Source organism: Oncorhynchus nerka, linkage group LG17 (genome assembly GCF_034236695.1).
Source record: "Oncorhynchus nerka isolate Pitt River linkage group LG17, Oner_Uvic_2.0, whole genome shotgun sequence".
NCBI lineage: Eukaryota > Metazoa > Chordata > Actinopteri > Salmoniformes > Salmonidae > Oncorhynchus > Oncorhynchus nerka.
The window spans coordinates 25752623-25773979 of NC_088412.1; the positions used below are offsets into that span (position 1 = coordinate 25752623).

The 21357-nt window shown below is 42.3% G+C and overlaps 1 protein-coding gene across 1 annotated transcript; it reads right to left on the reverse strand.

Moving 5' to 3' along the window:
• Positions 1–350: 350 nt before the first annotated feature.
• On the reverse strand, positions 351–21355 carry LOC115144969 (tetratricopeptide repeat protein 39C). Its single transcript, XM_029686153.2, has 14 exons — positions 20458–21355; positions 18220–18268; positions 17017–17145; positions 16421–16535; positions 15836–16196; positions 5203–5371; positions 4327–4420; positions 4105–4212; positions 3883–3992; positions 3642–3765; positions 3260–3357; positions 3020–3124; positions 2860–2898; positions 351–2737 (listed from the first exon to the last, which is right to left on the reverse strand). The coding sequence occupies exons 1-14, from the start codon at positions 20598–20600 to the stop codon at positions 2648–2650; spliced, it is 1734 nt and encodes a 577-aa protein (XP_029542013.1). The 5' UTR covers positions 20601–21355; the 3' UTR covers positions 351–2647.
• Positions 21356–21357: the final 2 nt, after the last annotated feature.

A 21357-nucleotide genomic window follows, 5' to 3' on the forward strand; every position in this document is an offset into this window, starting at 1 on the left:
ACTGAACTAAAATATAAACGCAATATGCAACAATTTCAAACATTTTACTGAGTTACAGTTCATAATATAATAAATTCATTAGGCCCTAATCTATGGATTCCACATGGCTGGACAGGCAGGGGTGCAGCCATGGGTAGGTCTGGGAGGGCATAGGCCCACCCACTGGAGAGCCAGGCCCAGCCAATCAGAAATGTTTTTTTTACCCACAAAAAGGCTTTATTACAGACAGAAATACTCCTCCGAAAATATCTGGGATTTTTTATTTCAGCTCATGAAACCTGGGACCAACACTTTACATGTTGCATTCATATTTTTGTTCAGTGTAGAAACAGCTAATTTGAAATGCTGGATTAATTGACAGTCCTTTATTGAACAGTTTGTAGATCTCTTTAGACACCACACAGGACCACCCTGTTACAATTGAACTATCTCCACGTCATCCTCTACAACCCCACAACAAAGTGGATAGAGCACATTTCTAAGACAGAAATGTCCCATTTTTTTTGTTGGTATACATATAATGACATTTAACTCATATCATTACATGTCATTATAAGATACTTTGCTCTTACAGCTGTGGACTTACTTTATACCAGCACTTTATGGCCACTCAGTAGTCAACACTTTTACATCACACCAAATCTTACACCCCTTTACACAATCACAGGAGAAGATGGGAGGTCACTGACGGACTTCAGTGTAGATGTAAAAAAAAAGTGTTCATACCCATCCTTGAACATGAAAAAAAAGAGTCCCACTTTAAATGAAACACAGCATATTGAAGCTTTCACAAGCCATTTTACCCTAAGGCCTATCTATGTAGATTCTTCAGAACTCTTTCATGAGAATATGCCATTTTATATGAAGGGTGGAATAGAGTTATTCTTAATTTAGCACGCACAAGATGTAAAGACTGTTTATATCATCCTTCATGTAGTATGAATTAAATACCGTTTAAATCACCCTTCACATGATTGGGGAGTCCCATTGGGCGGCACACAATTGGCCCGGGGATTGGCCGTCATTGTAAATAAGAATTTGTTCTTAACTTACTTGCCTAGTTAAATAAAGGTAAAATAACTAAATGAATGTAATGTGAATTAAATACCGTTTTAAATCAAACTTCATGTAGTATGAATTAAAAACCATTTATATCACCCTTCATGTAGTATGAATTTGCTAATGAAAGATTTGTGCTATGTAGTGCTTGCACAAGTAGTTAAGCATTTGTTATTCATTTGAAGTGGGACAGCTAATCACACTTCCATTGTAAAATGAGCACTCTTCTTGCTTGCTTTTTATTGCTTAGAGACCATACCTCAGAGTGATTATAAAAACAGTGATACAATACCCTGCACTTTCAATTTAGTTTGTGACTGTCTTGAATGTTTCACTCATCATCAGTGTGGCCTGATAGAAAAGCCCGATCAAACTAAAATGACAGAATATTAAGCTTTAATGTCCAGTTTGTACAGTAACCTAAAACCTACCATGATTATTACAATGCCTGTAGTTAATAAGGACCTTGTTGGATTTTTGTTAAAAACCAGAGTAAATATTAATATAAATGTGTTCTGTTGTCATCCAAAGTATCTCAGGAAGAAAATGTTCCGATTCATAGTACACAGCTGTAGAAAAGGATCTTTCAGGTCCTTGGGTCACTAATAATACCCCTGCCATTGCATGCATAGTGTGCAGATCAATGCCCACTGCTTGTAAACTAAAATAAATCATCTATAACATTGTTTGGATATTGCATTGTGCAAAAATGTTACAAAACAAGTATGCTAAAATGTGAATGTCAGAATGTAAAAGCAATTTCATAATATTCAGAATTCAAAGTACCTGACACTAATATTACAAGGTTTCACTGCATGGCATAGTACACTCTTTATGGCACGCTGCGTAATACAATACTACAAGGTAGCAGGCCACTAAGTACTTGTCCCATCATTTAGGGGGTTGTTGTCACCATAAAACTTCACTAATACTTTCTCATTGCAGAAAAAATGATCTATGTTTGTTGGCATCATGACAAGCAAAGTAGGGCCATTTAATCTAGGACACATTTCTGAAAAACCAGAGGCGATAATGGTATGGATATTGGTCAATAAGAGGGTACTACAACAGCGACAACTAATACAATCAAGAACCTTTGTCTTGCCTTGTCACATGAGGCAAACACAAACAATTGGCAAATAACCATTTGATCACGATTATGGGTTGTAATCGAACATCTCTTGTACATGTCTTCCCAAGAACATGACAAGAACACAAAAGACAAGTTTACTTACTGTTTAACTGTACTGTTACTACCTGTAGTCAAGAAAACCTGACAATGAGAATAAGGTGTGCCTCTTCAAGAAGTATCCTATGTACCATTACGTATGGTCCAAAGAATGGAAGGAAGGTTTGCAGGGCTAAAACCCTCCACTAGATTAAGAAGAAAATGCTATTGACTATGAAATTGTTGGTTTATTGTATTTGGATGTGTAAAACATCGAACAGAAAAAGGGGGGGAAACTATTTTGTCTGATGAGTCATACTGTGGTTTTGAATAGAAAATAGCCATGCTTCCTATATCATCAAGTGCACAGCTGGAGACGGAGTCGTTGCCTCATCATTATTCGTCCAGTGGTGGGCGGGGTCATTGGGGTACCACTTCCTTCAGCGTGGCCATGGCTGAGTGGATGCGCACGTGAAGTCTGTTCTCAAAGTCATAGCCTGCATAATCCTCCTGAGAGGCAGAGCACAGAACAAATGATGACTTCACAATCAGAATGGACTGTGTTACGTAGTCATTTCAAACCCAAGCGGAAAACCCTAACCATTCATATACATGTCATCTGATAACTGTACCTTTGCCTGAAGCAGAAATGCTCTCCCTTTTCCCACCGTCTGGATAGAAACACAATGCACAAAAAAATCTCATTAGTCCATCGAGATAAATCCTTTAATACAATTTTGGACACAGACACCCAGATACACACACAGATTGTCTGAGTTGAGATATTCTCACCTCTGGCTGGGCAAGCAGGACACATCCGAGCTCATAGCAGGAGTATGGCTGCACATAAGAGTTGGTTTGTCGACCAAACTCATCTCTGGCAGCCAGCTGGAACGACTAGATGGGAGGAGAAAGACCAAAGGAAAATCTAATGATATAATTGACCACAAATACATAGTGAGTTACATAATTAATTGTACCTGCATAAGATAATGTAATCACAGTACAATAATGTGCTCGGGAACAAATGACCTGGATGGCATCTTTATTATTTCCATGACATTTGTGGATGGAACCGAGAAGGAGGTTTTTCAGACCTCTGCACGATGCGTCATCCACACTCTGTAACACTGAAAAGAGAGGAGACAACGGACTCTATTTGACCTGTATTGTGGAAGTTCAGCACAATCGGAAATCCCCTTTACATTTCTATCGCTCAATCTGAAAGCGATATTCAGCGATACAGACTGAACAAAGCCCAATTTCTCAAAGACAGAAATTGTGAAATACTTCACAACATTGGTCAGAAATGTTCAAATACTTCACAACATTTAGTACAGTGGTTTGCACCCCATTGTGTCAAAGGAAACTCCTTGACTTGGAGATCCCCCTCTGATAAAGGTCCAGCCCTTACACTGATTCATGAGCTGCAGTTTGGAGGAGGAGCAGTTGGGCAGAGCCTTCCACAGGTACAGCACCTCTATGACCCCCAGAATGCATAGCTCTCTGGTGGGAGACATCTTCCTCAGTCTCTCTGCCTGCAGTAGGACGGGGGCAGAGAGGCCATGGTAGAGAAAGGGAGAGGGTTCATGGTTATTAGTTTCACAAAGAGTAGATAAAGATATGGTAAACACATCTGGGTGAAAATGACCCACCCGCTTGAGGGCAAACTGCTCAATCTGGTTGTTCTTCCTCTTGAACAGTTTCTGGACATCTTTGAAGACATCCTTGGCACCATCTAAGTCCCCTGCAGCTCCCTGACATACTTTACAGGGAGTGGGGGGGGGGGGGGGTTAGAGTGTGAGATCATTTTGGGAAGATGATGAAGACGATGAGAATCAATGGTCCACACGTTCCTGGGGCAGTGGCTCTCTCACCTCCAGTCAGGTAGGCATAGTAACACTGTGACCATCGGGACTCATTCTTCAGCCTCTCAAATGACCTAAACGCATCCTCAAAGTTCATCTCGATCATACTGCACCAGCCTGAAGTCAAGACAAGACAAATGGATACATTCTGAATGAACTGAATGTACATGATGAGTGTCTGCATGTGTGGGTGCTCATTTGAAAGTAAGCATGAATGTCAGGGAAACATACCAATTTCATAGAGACACACGTGCTGGATCTCTCTTTGGTCTGATGCCAGCTCTAGTGCATCATGGAAGGACACCAGAGCACTGTTAATTTGGCACTGGAGATAGATGGGATAGAGATAGCATATCACTTTACACAATTACGAGCTACTAGGGTCCTATAAAATCCGCATCGAGGAGAATGCGGATGGAATCACGGAATCCAGACAATCCAGACATGCATTGAACTTAGTAGGGAATCAACTAAATGTATTGAACATTTATTAAATTTGCCCAGGTTTATCATAACAAAGAGAATGCAACTTTCTAAATAGGCAAAGAGAATTCCCCGTCTGTGTATGTGCAGTGCGCGCCACTTTGTGCAGCCATTAGCGATGATGCTAATGAAAAGTATTTTGGTAGATGGAAAGGCTTTCCTGAAATCTACAAAGTACCTGTCAGAATTATATCATGATTATCTGTATAAATCCAGTGGATACTTGTTTTGAAAACTCTACCAAACAACATTCTCTTGCAAGGTGAGTGCTGGAATTAAAGGGGCAACTATCTACATATCTATAAAAAAATATTTAAAAAAATTCAAGACCTCAAAAGTAGTCTCCTGATGTGGTTGCATTGTTGTGGACTTAGAAAATCAAATGTAGCTGTTTTCTGTTTAAAAAAAGTGTGATATTGAGAGTGAAAACCAGGGGAAAATTGAAATCCGGAAAAACAAAACAGAGAAATTAAATTTGGGAAAAAGCTAAATGTAATTAGGCAAATAATCTAATGGATTTTATAGAGCCCTAAGCTACTAAGACCTACAACAACTTACTGTATTGTACAACGCTAAGCGGCAACAGACTGTTATTTCACAGTCAGATGACCCCATCATGCTCACCTCTAATCTCTGAACCCGTCCTTTAAAGAACATGAAGAGGGAGGAATTGGGGTAGACCACAGCCTTCCTCTGGAGAATGGCCTTGGCCTCCTCCAGGCCTGCCTGAGTGTCAGAACCATCCAGAGCAAAGAAAGGCAGCACTACTGTGTGGTACCACAGGAGGGCCAATCTGGGCAGAGGAAAGAGGAAGCAATCAGGTTTATTTGTGAGACAATTCTAGATGTTTTTATTAAATATCGATTACTGTACATTCAAGTTTGCTAGATAGTTAATGTGAAACATTGACTTTCTTGACAAAAAAAAGCGTTGTAAAGATGGCATATAGAACAAAATTGCACCCCACTCCAGTAATTTGGTAAAACACCATCTCAATTTCATAAATAGCCAATGGTAGTTTCTGTCTCCGTTTCTGTTATGTCTTTTGTCTAATGCAGCTGTTTTACTAGGATCATTTATTCTAAGTCCACAGGGCCTTTTTTCACCACTCTAATAAGCACGTGATTACCGCTATTCTTAGGTCTACCTACTTCTTACGTCACGAGTATTCACCATTCAACTGCCACTGACAGCATGTAATTGTACTTAATGTTTCCTCAATTCTCTATGACATCAAATATTCCCATTTGACATATTTTACTAACTAACACCTGTCCCTGGTTGCATGTATTATACAATGAATAAATACCCTATGATTATAATATGTCATTATGATACTACAGATATTACAGAACAGATGGCCATGTATGAGACAACAGGAACAAGCACTGTGCCAAGAGCTGGGGAAGAGATGAGCTGGAACACGTCAGCAGAAGCTGATCATGCAGAATAACACAACACGTCACCCCCAATCAAATCAACATCAAGACCTGTGCTCTGCTTTTCTATCAAACGATGACATCATATCTACGTATAGCAGCTCACTCAAGCAGTAAAAAGAACTGACAGTGACCTGAACATTATGAACTGTTGGGAACTGACTTTTAAACTTGAAATATCCTTATGCATGGCACCGATGCAGAGAGGGGAACTCTCTCTGAGGAGACTCAGTATTGGAGAAAGAGTTAAGTATCAGTGCTTGTGTGAATGTCTTTTGTCTTATACAGTTGGGTGAATAAACTTGGTTTAAACTTGACTAATCGTCTGTGAGTTTTACTAGGTTCATTTAGAACCTAACAGAACATAATCCCTTTCCTTCTCTCATTACTTGAAAGTCATTCCCTTCAGTTATGAGTAAGGCCTCGATTCAATCCGTAGCACTTCAGTTCAGCAACAGAGGTGTATTGGCTGTTCAGACGTGTAGGAGGAGACTCAGTATAGGAGAAAGGGTTAAATATCAGTGCTTGTGTGAATATGTCTTTTGTCTAATGCAGCTGTTTTACTAGGTTCATTTCGAACCTAACAGTTGGCACTGCGAGTTCAGCACGATTTATAGTCAAAGCAGAGAATCCAGATCAGTGGAGCAGGAGCTGGCAACAAGGTCGGCACAGTTCCTACACCTTGGGGAGATGACAATTGTGGGCTGAAAAATGATAGGATACGGACCTAGAAAGTCTGAGTTTATTCAGTCGGCCCATTGTGTAACGACCAGTTATAAATATATGTTGTAGGGTAGGTTCCGTTAAACTTATAAAAAACAATCAATCTTCATATAATCACTAGTTAAGTACACATGGTTGATGGTATTACTAGGTTCACTAGCTTGTCCTGCGTTGCATATAATCAATGCGGTGCCTGTTAATTTATCATCGAATCACAGCCTACTTCGCCAAACAGGGGATGATTTAACAAAAGTGCACTCGCGAAAAAAACACAATCGTTGCACGAATGTACCTAACCATAAACATCAATGCCTTTCATAAAATCATAACACTGAAGTATATTTTTTAAACCTGCATATTTTGTTAAAAGAAATTCATGTTAGCAGGCAATATTAACCAGGGAAATCGTGTCACTTCTCTTGCGTTCATTGCACGCAGAGTCAGGGTATATGCAACAGTTTGGTCTGCCTGGCTCGTTACGAACTAATTTGCCAGAATTTTACATAATTATGACATAACATTGAACGTTGTGCAATGTAACAGCAATATTTAGACTTAGGGTTGCCACCCGTTCGATGAAATACGGAACGGTTCCGTATTTCACTGAAAGAATAAACGTTTTTGTTTTCGAAATTATAGTTTCTGGATTTGACCATATTAATGACCAAAGGCTCGTATTTCTGTGTTTATTATATTATACTTAAGTCTATGATTTGATAGAGCAGTCTGACTGAGTGGTGGGAGGCAGCAGCAGGCTCGTAAGCATTCATTCAAACTTTACTGCGTTTGCCAGCAGCTCTTAGCAATGCTTGAATCACAGCGCTGTTTATGACTTCAACCCTATCAATTCCTGAGATTAGGCTGGCAATACTAAAGTGCCTATTAGAACATCCAATAGTCAAAGGTATATGAAATACAAATGGTATAGAGAGAAATAGTTGATGCATCATAATTCCTATAATAACTACAACCTAAAACTTCTTAACTGGGAATATTGAAAAACCAGGAATATTGAACCACCAGCTTTCATATGTTCTGAGCAAGGAACTTAAATGTTAGCTTTTTTACATGACACATATTGCACTTTTACTTTCTTCTCCAACACTGTGTTTTTTGATTTTTTAAACCAAATTGAGCATGTTTCATTATTTATTTGAGACTAAATATATTTTATTTATGTATTATATTAAGTTAAAGGAAGTGTTCATTGTTCATTCAGTATTGTTGTAATTGTCATTATTACAAATATATATTTATATACAAAAATGGGCCGATTAATCGGTATCGCCTTTTTTTGGTCCTCCAATAATCGGTATCGGCGTTGAAAAATCATAGTCGGTCGACCTCTAATTGAGATACCAATCTGTCATTACCATGCCACTCGCGACAGTTATTACCGGTAATATGTGGTCCCGGTTATAAATGTACATTCTAACCGTGATGATGTGTGCCAGGTTGAGAAGCTTGAATTCAAGTGATAGACTCAAAGTACAGCACTAAGGACTGTCATTTAACATTTTGGTTGGATAATTTATCAAATGTTTTAACTATGAATCGGATAAAGCGAGAGAGCGCTACTCTCAAACTGTGAGGGGTGGGTGCACTGCTCGAATGTATAGGGTCTAGGGAAGGTTTTCTCTCTAGAAACCGTATCTTTAAGTGTCCTCAGAGAGGGAGGTTATTAGAGAACTCACTGGATAACAGCTTGACTCAACCATGAAAGAGTTTTTGTTTAACAATGTCATCATAATCCTAATGTTAAAGCATATCAATACATGTGGATTGCTGGATGATACGGTACAATTAAATGCATACAAGGCTCATAGTCTGTGTCTTGCGTTAACACCCAAGGATGAAAATGAAGGAGACGGGCATGGAGACCAGCATCACATGGGCATAGACGGGCATGGAGACTAGCATCACATGGGCATAGACGGGCATGGAGACCAGCATCACATGGGCATAGACGGGCATGGAGACTAGCATCACATGGGCATAGACGGGCATGGAGACCAGCATCACATGGGCATAGACGGGCATGGAGACCAGCATCACATGGGCATACATGGGCATAGACGGGCATGGAGACTAGCATCACATGGGCATAGACGGGCATGGAGACTAGCATCACATGGGCATAGACGGGCATGGAGACTAGCATCACATGGGCATAGACGGGCATGGAGACTAGCATCACATGGGCATAGACGGGCATGGAGACTAGCATCCCATGTGCATAGACGGGCATAGACGGGCATGGAGACTAGCTCCCATGTGCATAGACGGGCATAGACGGGCATGGAGACTAGCATCCCATGTGCATAGACGGGCATAGACGGGCATGGAGACTAGCATCCCATGGGCATAGAACGGAAAGGATGGACTGTTCTTTCCCCAGTCTTAGTCACATCAAGGGTGGTGTGAAATTATTAAACATGTATTTTCTCTCTTCCCTGTTCAAGTCAATATGTTTTTAGGTGTCGTGGGATATAAGAGTGATCATTGTTCCAGATGAGGAATTGGTGGAAATGGAAAATTGATTTGAAAATGTTTTAGTATGGTTATAAATATAGTAGTGACTAATGTGTTATGGGCTAGATGGAATGATTTATGTTCAAATGTATTTGTAGCAGGAGGCAAGGTACATATGAGGCCTGTGTTTGAGACAGAATGTTTACATAAATGTGTGAGCAGAAGGCAATGTGACTGGGGGAGATCTGTGGGGGCTCATAAATTAAGGTCGGGGTGATAGTCTCTGGGGATGACACCACTCTATGTATATTGCTACAGGAGATAGCTCGTAGGAGAGGGAAACAGCTAACTGTGCACAATATAAAGACTATTATGATGTTAAATTGAACATTACACATACCCAGATCATGGTGAGAGTAGCAGAGATGGTGTTGGCATTTCAGACATTATTGTCAACTTTCAAGAAACCTGTGACTCAGAGTTTTGTTAGGTTGGATACTCTTTTAAAGTCATTAATCTCTTCCCCATTTCTAAACGCCAGCAAACACTTGACATATCTCCCAGAAGATTGTGACCAATCTAACCTGAGCACAAGAGAGTATTATCCACAGGTACAGACTGTAGCAGAATACAGAAGGTCATTGGGGATGTTGGTGGCTAGGGGACCGGATATGAGTTGGGAAACAGGTAGAAAGTATCTGAAAGGGTCTGTCCTAGATCTATCAGTGAACCACGACAATAGAAGAGCAGGATACAGATTCCAGGCAGTAGCTATTCTCACAGCAATCGCTGTAGGGACAGTAAGTGAAGGAGGCTATATTAACAGCATGGAATTGGGAATATGGAGCAAATTGGGGATTTTGTCATGGGCAGTGTTAGTAGTAGCAGGGGTTACTTTAGTAGCATTGTTGGGACATCGTTTTCTGAGGGCCTTGATGTTGCTGAATTACCTCAAGAAGAGGTAAAGTCGGCCTCCCGGGTGGCGCAGTGGTTAAGGGCGCTGTACTGCAGCGCCAGCTGTGCCATCAGAGTCCCTGGGTTCGCGCCCAGGCTCTGTCGTAACCGACCGGGAGGTCCGTGGGGCGACACACAATTGGCCTAGCGTCGCCTGGGTTAGGAAGGGCTTGGTCGGTAGGGGTGTCCTTGTCTCATCGCGCACCAGCGACTCCTGTGGCGGGCTGGGCGCAGTGTGCGCTAGCCAAGGTGGCCAGGTGCACGGTGTTTCCTCCGGCGCATAGGTGCGGCTGGCTTCCGGGTTGGATGCGCACTGTGTTAAGAAGCAGTGCGGCTTGGCTTGGTTGGGTTGTGTATCGGAGGACACATGACTTTCAACCTTCGTCTCTCCCGAGCCTGTACGGGAGTTGTAGCGATGAGACAAGATAGTAGCTACTACAACAATTGGATACCATGAAATTGAAAAAAAAAAAAAAAAGAAGAGGTAAAGTTGATTAAGGCCACTGCACGTATATATCGGGTGGCTATGGAGGAAGAAGAAGGGGAGCAAAGTGAGAATGACATGGCTTGGGAACACCTCTTGAGAGCCCGTGGTCTGAGGGGGAAGACTGGGTGAAAGCATGAAGAGTTTTTTTTAGGGCTTTCATTTTTGTGGAACCCAGCAGAAAAGTATCCTGAAGGCAAATTCAGGCAAAGAGAGAGTGGGAATTGTCATGTTCTCAAACGTTGCTATATATAATTATGCATAGTTTCACACATGATTAATACTGTTATGTTTTGTGTTTGTTTTTGCTTTTCAAGTCTTGTGCTATCACTCTCTTAGGAACCAGAAGTTGAAATGGAGAAAGTCAAAATCTACAGCTAAAATGGAAGAAGCCAAAAGCTCCAGCTGTCATTCGGTTGTCTGACAAGAAATGGGAATAGGAGTGTGCAGAGTGTGATTATAGAAGAGAGGCCATAAGTCTTGAATTTGTAAACATAATAATCAACTGTGAATGTTAATCATGTTTTATTTTTTTGTTAATGTTTTATTATCATTGTTTGTAAGTAAGTAATTTCCTAGTTGACATAATGAGGCGGCAGCGTAGCCTAGTGGTTAGAGCGTTGGACTAGTAACTGGAAGGTTGCAAGTTCAAACCCCCGAGCTGACAAGGTACAAATCTGTCGTTCTGCCCCTGAACAGGCAGTTAACCCACTGTTCCTAGGCCGTCATTGAAAATAAGAATTTGTTCTTAACTGACTTGCCTAGTTAAATAATTTAAAAATGATGAACTGTGTGGAGTTAATGTTCAACAGGGGGAACTAACTTGAAAATATGAAATATCCTTATTCATGGCACCGATGATGTTTACATTCTACCAGTTATTGTCAGACATTAGGGATCCTATGGGAGGAGAAGTGACACAGGCTGGTACGGTACGAGTCAACATGACAGACGTGAGTTGGGGAGGAGTGAATAATTTGGGGCCGAAGTGAGGTCAGATGAAGTGAGGAAGAACTAATCTTCTGGTTAGCAACAGAGGTGTATTGGCTGTTCAGATGTGTAGGAGGAGACTCAGTATAGGAGAAAGAGTTAAGTATCAGTGCTTGTGTGAATATGTCTTTTGTCTAATGCAGCTGGGTGAATAAACTTGGTTTAAACTTTACTAATCGTCTGTGAGTTTTACTAGGTTCATTTTGAACCTAACAGAACATAATCCCTTTCCTTCTCTCATTACTTGAAAGTCATTCCCTTCAGTTATGAGTAAGGGCTCGATTCAAACCGTAGCACTTCAGTTCAGCGTTATAACGTGATTGAAATGTAAAGGTAATTTCCGATTGAGCTGAAGCATACAGTGCCTTGCGAAAGTATTCGGCCCCCTTGAACTTTGCGACCTTTTGCCACATTTCAGGCTTCAAACATAAAGATATAAAACTGTATTTTTTTGTGAAGAATCAACAACAAGTGGAACACAATCATGAAGTGGAACGACATTTATTGGATATTTCAAACTTTTTTAACAAATCAAAAACTGAAAAATTGGGCGTGCAAAATTATTCAGCCCCTTTACTTTCAGTGCAGCAAACTCTCTCCAGAAGTTCAGTGAGGATCTCTGAATGATCCAATGTTGACCTAAATGACTAATGATGATAAATACAATCCACCTGTGTGTAATCAAGTCTCCGTATAAATGCACCTGCACTGTGATAGTCTCAGAGGTCCGTTAAAAGAGCAGAGAGCATCATGAAGAACAAGGAACACACCAGGCAGGTCCGAGATACTGTTGTGAAGAAGTTTAAAGCCGGATTTGGATACAAAAAGATTTCCCAAGCTTTAAACATCCCAAGGAGCACTGTGCAAGCGATAATATTGAAATGGAAGGAGTATCAGACCACTGCAAATCTACCAAGACCTGGCCGTCCCTCTAAACTTTCAGCTCATACAAGGAGAAGACTGATCAGAGATGCAGCCAAGAGGCCCATGATCACTCTGGATGAACTGCAGAGATCTACAGCTGAGGTGGGAGACTCTGTCCATAGGACAACAATCAGTTGTATATTGCACAAATCTGGCCTTTATGGAAGAGTGGCAAGAAGAAAGCCATTTCTTAAAGATATCCATAAAAAGTGTTGTTTAAAGTTTGCCACAAGCCACCTGGGAGACACACCAAACATGTGGAAGAAGGTGCTCTGGTCAGATGAAACCAAAATTGAAGTTTTTGGCAACAATGCAAAACGTTATGTTTGGCGTAAAAGCAACACAGCTCATCACCCTGAACACCCTATCCCCACTGTCAAACATGGTGGTGGCAGCATCATGGTTTGGGCCTGCTTTTCTTCAGCAGGGACAGGGAAGATGGTTAAAATTGATGGGAAGATGGATGGAGCCAAATACAGGACCATTCTGGAAGAAAACCTGATGGAGTCTGCAAAAGACCTGAGACTGGGACGGAGATTTGTCTTCCAACAAGACAATGATCCAAAACATAAAGCAAAATCTACAATGGAATGGTTCAAAAATAAACATATCCAGGTGTTAGAATGGCCAAGTCAAAGTCCAGACCTGAATCCAATCGAGAATCTGTGGAAAGAACTGAAAACTGCTGTTCACAAATGCTCTCCATCCAACCTCACTGAGCTCGAGCTGTTTTGCAAGGAGGAATGGGAAAACATTTCAGTTTCTCGATGTGCAAAACTGATAGAGACATACCCCAAGCGACTTACAGCTGTAATCGCAGCAAAAGGTGGCGCTACAAAGTATTAATTTAAGGGGGCTGAATCATTTGGCACGCCCAATTTTTCAGTTTTTGATTTGTTTAAAAAGTTTGAAATATCCAATAAATGTTGTTCCACTTCATGATTGTGTCCCACTTGTTGTTGATTCTTCACAAAAAAATACAGTTTTATATCTTTATGTTTGAAGCCTGAAATGTGGCAAAAGGTCGCAAAGTTCAAGGGGGCCGAATACTTTCTCAAGGCACTGTATATGAGAGTACCAGCTGTTCTGGATGACTGTGTGATAACACTTTCGATAGCCGATGTGAGTAAGACCTTACAACAGGTCAACATTCACAAATCCGCAGGGCCAGACAGATTACCAGGATGTGTACTCAAAGCATGGGCGGACCAACTGGCGAGTGTCTTCATTGACATTTTCAACCTCTTTCTGATGAGTCTGTAATACCTACATGTTTCAAGCGAACCATCATAGTCCCTTTGCCCAAGGAACCAAAGGTAACCTGCATAAATGATTACTGCCCGTAGCAGTCACGTCGGTAGCCATGAAGTGCTTTGAAAGGCTGGTCATGACTCACATCAACAGTATCAACAGTATCATCCTGGATACCCTAGCCCCACTCCAATTAGTTTACCACCCCAACAGATCCACAGATGACACAATCTCAAATCGCACTCCACACGTCCCTTTCCCACCTGGACAAAAGGAACACCTATGTGAGAATGCTGTTCATTGACTACAGCTCAGCGTTCAACACCATAGTGCCCACAAAGCTCATCACTAAGCTAAGGACCCTGGGACTAAACACCTCACTCTGCAACTGGATCCTGACTGGCCATCCCCTGGTGGTAAGGGTAGGCAACAACACGTCTGCCACGCTGGTACTCAACAAGGGGGCCCCTCAGGGGTGCGTGCTCAGTCCCCTCCTGTACTCCCTGTTCACCCATGACTGTGTGGCCAAATATTACTCCAACGCCATCATTAAGTTTGTTGATGACACAACAATGGTAGGCCTGATTACCGACAACAATGAGACAGCCTATAGGGAGGAGGTCAGAAACCTGGCTGTGTGTTGCCAGAACAACTACCTCTCCTTCAATGTGAGCAAGACAAAGGAGCTGATTGTGGACTACAGGAAAAGGTGGGCCGAACAGGCCCACATCAACATCAACAGGGCTGTAATGGAGCAGTTCGAGAGTTTCAAGTTCCTTGGTGTCCACATCACCAACGAACTATCATGGTCCAAACACACCAAGACAGTCGTGAAGAGGGCACGACAAAACTTTTCCCCCTCAGGAGACTGAAAAGATTTGGCACATGCCCCCAGATCCTCAAATAGTTCTACAGCTGCACCATCGAGAGCATCCTGACCGGTTGCATCACCGCCCGGTATGGCAACTGCTCGGAATCTGACCATAATGCGCTACAGAGGGTAGTGCGTACGGCCCAGTACATCACTGGGGCCAAACTTCCTGCCATCCAGGACCTATATAATAGTAGGTGTCAGAGGAAAGCCCCCCAAAATTGTCAGAGACTCCAGTCACCCAGGTCATAGACGCACGGCAAGCGGTACCGGAGTGCCAAGTCTAATACCAAAATGCTCCTTAACAGCTTCTACCCCCAATCCATAAGTCTGCTGAACAATTAATCAAATGGCCAGAGGACTATTTACATTGACACTCCCCCTCCATTTGTTTTGTACATTGCTTCTACTCACTGTTTAATTATCTATGCATAGTCACTTCACCCCTACCTACCCCCACCTCTATGTGCAAATGACCTCAACTAACCTGTAGCCCTGCACACTGACTCGGTACCGGTACCCCCTGTATATAGCCTCCACACTGACTCGGTACCGGTACCCCCTGTATATAGACTCACTCCACACTGACTCGGTACTGGTACCCCCTGTATATAGACTCACTCCACACTGACTCGGTACCGGTACCCCCTGTATATAGCCTCCACACTGACTCGGTACCGGTACCCCCTGTATATAGACTCCACACTGACTCGGTACCGGTACCCCCTGTATATAGCCTCCACACTGACTCGGTACCGGTACCCCCTGTATATAGCCTCCACACTGACTCGGTACCGGTACCCCCTGTATATAGCCTCCACACTGACTCATTATTGTTATGTTATTCTGTTACTTTTTATTATTTCTTACTTTAGTTTATTTGGTAAATATTTTCTTAACTCTTCTTGAACTGCACTGTTGGTAAAGGGCTTGTAAGTATGCATTTCACGGTAAGGTCTACACTCGTTGTATTCGGCGCATGTGACAAATAAAGTTTGATTTGGGAATATTGCCTTTAAATGTCAATCGCACTACAAAGCAGATCTTCAGCGCTACGGATTGAATCGAACCCTAAGTCTCTCTCTAGCTCTCCCTCTGTCTTTCCTTGTACTTCAGCCCTCTAAGAAGTGATTTAATACTCATACTCACGTAGCTAGCGGGGCCTTCATGTCCTTACTCTCACTGGCATACATGAGGGAGGACAGACCCTGGAGACGGTCGCCAGGGAAACCCAGCAGGTTGATGATCTTGAGCAGGTGTGGTGGTACCATGGAGATGCAGAGATGGAAGAGGCCGTAGCCGAAGCTGACGGAGCCCTTGAGTCGGTCCAGGGCCTCTGCAGTCACAGCACCCTCCACTGGGGTGTTGTGGTTGGCCTGGTCTGAGGATAGATCCTCCTCATGGGAGGAACAGCGCCTCACGCAGGTCTCCTGCAGCTGACTGATGTCACTGTGGCACTTATTGTACATCTTCCAGGCCTTACGGAGGATCCAGCCTCCTTTGATGTATGCTGTTGAGGAGAAGATACTGTAAGAGTCAATCCAGTCAAATCCAGTTAACTCTCATGATTCCTATTTTACTTGCAAAACTTCCCAAAATTAGTAGACTGGAAATAATCATATTACATATAATTAAATAGAAAATGTATGAAAACAATACATACTGCATTGCCATCAAGCAAGCTACAGTACATCAGTAAGTGAATGATTGTGGATTCAACAAATGATACATTACATGAGAGCTCCTGCTTGATGAAGGAGAGCACAGCGAGGTAGACCTGGCAGTCGGCCACAATGATCTGTCGCTGCAGGCGGTCCACAACCACGACCCCTGACCTCTGGGACTCCAACTGACAGACAGAAACACACAGTAGTCTGGTAATTCTCTGATCAACACTCAGCTAAACCATCAGCCATTCCAGCTATGTAATGAAGAATCCCCGTGTTGATCATAAACAGGTCTCCATTCTATTGCTTCGTTACTAATTACATTGAGTGTGGGATTGACGTGATCTCATAGTTGCCAATATCATTAAGCTCAATATAGAAGATCTTGACTTTGATTATTGATACTGATACAGCTGGAAACAATGTGATGGTGTATAACCAGCAGAAATCAAGACAGAATTATGCATGTTACATGACCAATCCCACTGGGCACGTCCCAATGTCTATTTCACATTGGTTCAATGTATTTTCCTTGAAATAACGTGGAAACAGCGTTGATTCAACCAGTGTGTGCCCAGTGGAATGTCGGGATATCCTAAACATAAATGCTCCATGTAAACAAAAGCTCTCTGCCTGTCTGTCTGTAATCAGTCACCCACTCACACTCTTCTTGATCTTGTTCCTGATTGTCTCTATGACGCCAACGTTGTCACTCTCACACAGCTTCTCTGTGGTCCTCAGGTCGTCACACGCCGTCTGCATCTTCTCCTCCTCAAAGGTCATCATGGCATTCTGCAACATCACACACACACACAACAACAACAACAAACCCATTGGAGCTTTTCAGCTAACGCTGGCACAAAGAAAACACTCATGCAAGTAATTAAAGAAATAAGTACCTGATTTTAATTTTGATTTCATTGGGGTGTATTGTGAACAAATGTGCGGTAATCGGATTGAAGGAGGGTTATAACACAGGGGTTACGCAATGGTATCACAAAGCAGGCTCAGGACAAAGAGCTCTTTCTAGGCCATAGCACACGTTGAAACACTGTGACAACCAGAATATATTGTGTGTATCTGTGTGTTACGTTTGAGACCCACACTCTGGCTTGGTCAAGAATCTCTTTGTTCAGTTGCCTTTTATCAAACTGTCAGTCAAAGACATGCAATGTATGCCCTCATCCTTATATAAATATGTAAGTTTTAATTTCAGATGAATTGAATGCTTTTTCAGTGTGAGGCCCTCTATGCATCAGTGGCCTGTTTGTGTTGTCATTGACCCATCCCCACACACTATCCTTCCAAGCGTTTTTTATTGCATGGGAGAGCAGAGGAGGATGACATTATCTCTCGCTTCATGGTGCTCCAACTCTGACATGAGGGGCAGTGACGGGGTCTGTTTCGTGACCATGCTGCAGAAAATCTCTGCCCCCCCCCCCAGGGAGACAAACACATCACTGCAGCAGAGAGATAGCGAGAATATCCACAGCAAAATGCGTTTGATAAGCTGAAGATGCATCCATTATGGTAATGTATAAATGAGGGGAAATGGACAATAGTGGTCACGACGATGTAATCCATTACACAAATTGGGTCACGTCAAGTCCTGACACCTCATCTAACTTACGCAGTGCATTGTATGGTTTATGATGGTGTAACGTTGCACACTAATATTGTTAGGATGAGTAATTACATTTGCCCTGTCTCTCATAGCTTGCATGCTTGTAGTGATGTCATGAGAGAGAATGTCAGTAGAGGCAGGATGTGAACCACCACCAGGGAAGTAAGCTAGAGGTTATTGCAACCAAGGGGTCATGACAAAACACCTGTCCTGCAGTCAAGATGCAGTCTCAGGAAACTCACCAGGAAGCTGACAAAACTGGCCCCAAAGCTCATCAGTGGACTGTGAGTCCTGAAGAGAAAGGACAACATATAGTTATTTTATTTAACCTTTATTTAACCAGGTAGGCTAATTTACAACTGCGACCTGGCCAAGATAAACCAAAGCAGTGCAACACAAACAACAACACATAGTTACACATGGAATAAACATACATACAGTCAATAATACAATAGAAAAAGTCTATATACAGTGTGTGCAAATGAGGTAGGATAACAGAGGTAAGGCAATAAATAGGCCATAGTGGCAAAATAATTACAATATAACAATTAAACACTGGAGTGATAGATGTGCAGAAGATGAGTGTACAAGTAGAGATACTTGGGTGCAAAGGAGCAAAATAAATAAAATAGATAACAGTATGGGGATGAGGTAGTTGGATGGGCTAATTACAGATGGGCTATGTACAGGTGCAGTGATCTGTGAGCTGCTCTGACAGCTGGTGCTTAAAGTGAGGGAGATATGAGTCTCCAGCTTCAGTGATTTTTACAGTACGTTCCAGTCATTGGCAGCAGAGAATTGGAAGGCGGTCGAAGGAGGAATTGGCTTTGGGGGTGACCAGTGAAATATACCTGCTGGAGTGCGTGCTATGGGTGGGTACTGCTATGGAAGGGAGCGATAGACACAGAAGCTGCATTTAGACAGGCAGCCCAATTCTGAAAATTATTTGATGTGAAAAGATCTGTTGAACAATTAGTGTGTGGGGGGGGGGGGGAATCTGAATTTGGCTGTGTAAACGCAGCCAGAGAGACACTTACTTCTGCCTCATACCGAACATAATTCAAGAAAGCAGAGAAAAGATAACCAGTGCACTTGAGTATCGACTAGGTAAAGGTTATGTTACTAATGATAACTAACTAAAGGTAACGATATCATAACTGATTATCAATAATCATTACTGAAATTGTTATAACAATAACCATGCACATCTTCCCCAATACTAAGAACCAGATCTGTTTCACACAGTGCTATACTGAGGGACATTCAGTCCGTTCCTCTGTCTCAGCATCATCAGCGACTCATGGAGGGAGAAAGGCTTGATTAACCAGAAAGCTAAAATTAGCACAGTAAATGTCAGTTTCTCCCGTTGGCACAAACAGAGCTGGATTGCAGTGAGTGCAGTGTACTACCCTTCCATTTCTCAGTCACCATTACCCATTCAACTGTTGTTTGGAATGTCAGGGCCAGGCTGGAGTGCAGAGATGACTATTTCATTTCCTGTTTGGGGTTAGGCTATGAATGGGGATAGTTTCAAGAGACAAGGATAGATTTACATTTAGACACAAATGTAGACTTTCATTATGTTAAACCAAGTCAGTAGCATTCATCTGCAGATTTAAGATGAAATAGCGGGTAAAGCAAATCATACATAATCACAGCCACAGGTGCAAACATCATTTAAAGGACAATTATGCCTAACCATGGTCATACCCTGTTTTGGTACCAGTGAGTTCTGCCAAAGAGAACAATAATGGCTTTGTGTTGGACTTGGACAGTGTGTTTGGGGAATTACTGATGGCCACTCAGACTATAATGCTGTAATGGTACCAAAGCCTTGTATAGGCCTAGAATATAAATCGCCTGTAAGGCTCTGAAGGATACCGTCTCTAAGGAAATATGCTGAGCTCTGATGTTTTATCAATATGTCTGTCCAACCTTCAATTTGCCAGGGGTTAAATTTGTAGAAACAACCATGCAAATCCGTAATAATGCCTCAGGGTGATCGTGCATCTGTCATGATTGCATAGGTAAAGAAATGTGATGCAGCTATACCTACATGCTGTAGGATCAGTGATCACCTCAAGTTGGGAGGGTTAATACAAGTATTTGAACAGGGCCTTGAAAACAGGTTGGTGCAGTTAGTCTGATGTTTGAGCACACAAAGGCACACCCTTCAAATTAATCACCTGTGTAATTCAAATAATTATGTAGCCTAATACAGGGTTTCCCAAACTCGGTCCTGGGTGCAAGTTTAGTTTTTTTCCCTAGGACTACTCAGCTGATTCAGATAACTAAAGCTTGATGGTGAGTTGGTTATTTGAATGAGCGTTGTAGCTAGCGCTAGAGCAAAAAACAAAACGGGGGGGCGAGTTTGGAAAAGTCTGGCCTAATAGGCCTGCTGTGGGCAATGAGATCTGATGACCAAATATTACTATAGGCTACATTTTATGAAATTATGAAAAGCAGGAAAAGTATCTCACCTGTATTTTCTGAAAAGCTCGTCGCTCTCCTTGAATCCGTTGTTGAGAAGCATGTTGATACCTTGAAGAGCGAGCTCAGCGTCGTCTATGTGCTCAGCTTTCTCCTCTACCTGCTGCTGCTTGGACTGCTCTGGGCCCGCCATTGTTTATGCCTATCGTCTGCTGAATATAATGAATCAATTCAACACAGGCCAAAATGTGGTGTCAAAAGTATTATTCCCCGTAGACTATCCCACATTGGTTATTGATGATGGGACTGCGCCGACATATCCTTGCAAATGAGGTAAGAGACGCGTCTTTTCGGGCAAAATTCTGAAGCTGTAACACCGGTAAATGACTAATCGGCGCGCATCCAAGGTTCGTCCAAATGCAGCAAAGGCACTATTTACATGCCATTTCTGTGAATAAAATTAGGTGTACATTCATCCAGACGTTGTGCTGTCTTGTCTGCCGCACGCGAAGGTCGTCGTCAGTCGAAAAAATGGTTGTCGTCATAACGTAGGCTATTGCTTTGGGCTAGGTATGTATAGGCTCTGGGAGGTTCCAAAGATGAAACCTGCTGTGGCAAATCAGCATCCTGCCATTGCACCGTCTGCTAGCCCCTGCCTGCGACTGCTTCCCATTTCCTCTCATCAGTACCTTTCCCAAATATGTCCTGCTCTGCCTCCAGAGTCCAGTCCTCAGAGCAGATTTGACGACAGCAACAACCTTTCACCTCACAGCCAGCCAATAAGCGGGCACTTGACTGCGAGCTTCAGAACAACAGCAGTGCACTGTCACATTAGAGCAGACGCCTACAAACCTCATCGCTGAAAGGAAAAAAATAATATTTAGCAAGAAGGCATGCAGCTTGCAAAAACTAGGAAAGATATCCCCAGCATAATGTGCAAACGTGCATTA

Coding starts and splice junctions, on each gene's coding strand:
- LOC115144969 (XM_029686153.2), bottom strand. CDS start 20,600: ATGGCGGGCCCAGAGCAGTCCAAGCAGCAGCAGGTAGAGGAGAAAGCT. Junction 16,536..17,016: donor GGAACAAGATCAAGAAGAGT/GTGAGTGGGTGA, acceptor TCTGTCTGTCAG/TTGGAGTCCCAGAGGTCAGG. Junction 4,213..4,326: donor CGTGTGTCTCTATGAAATTG/GTATGTTTCCCT, acceptor TCTTGACTTCAG/GCTGGTGCAGTATGATCGAG.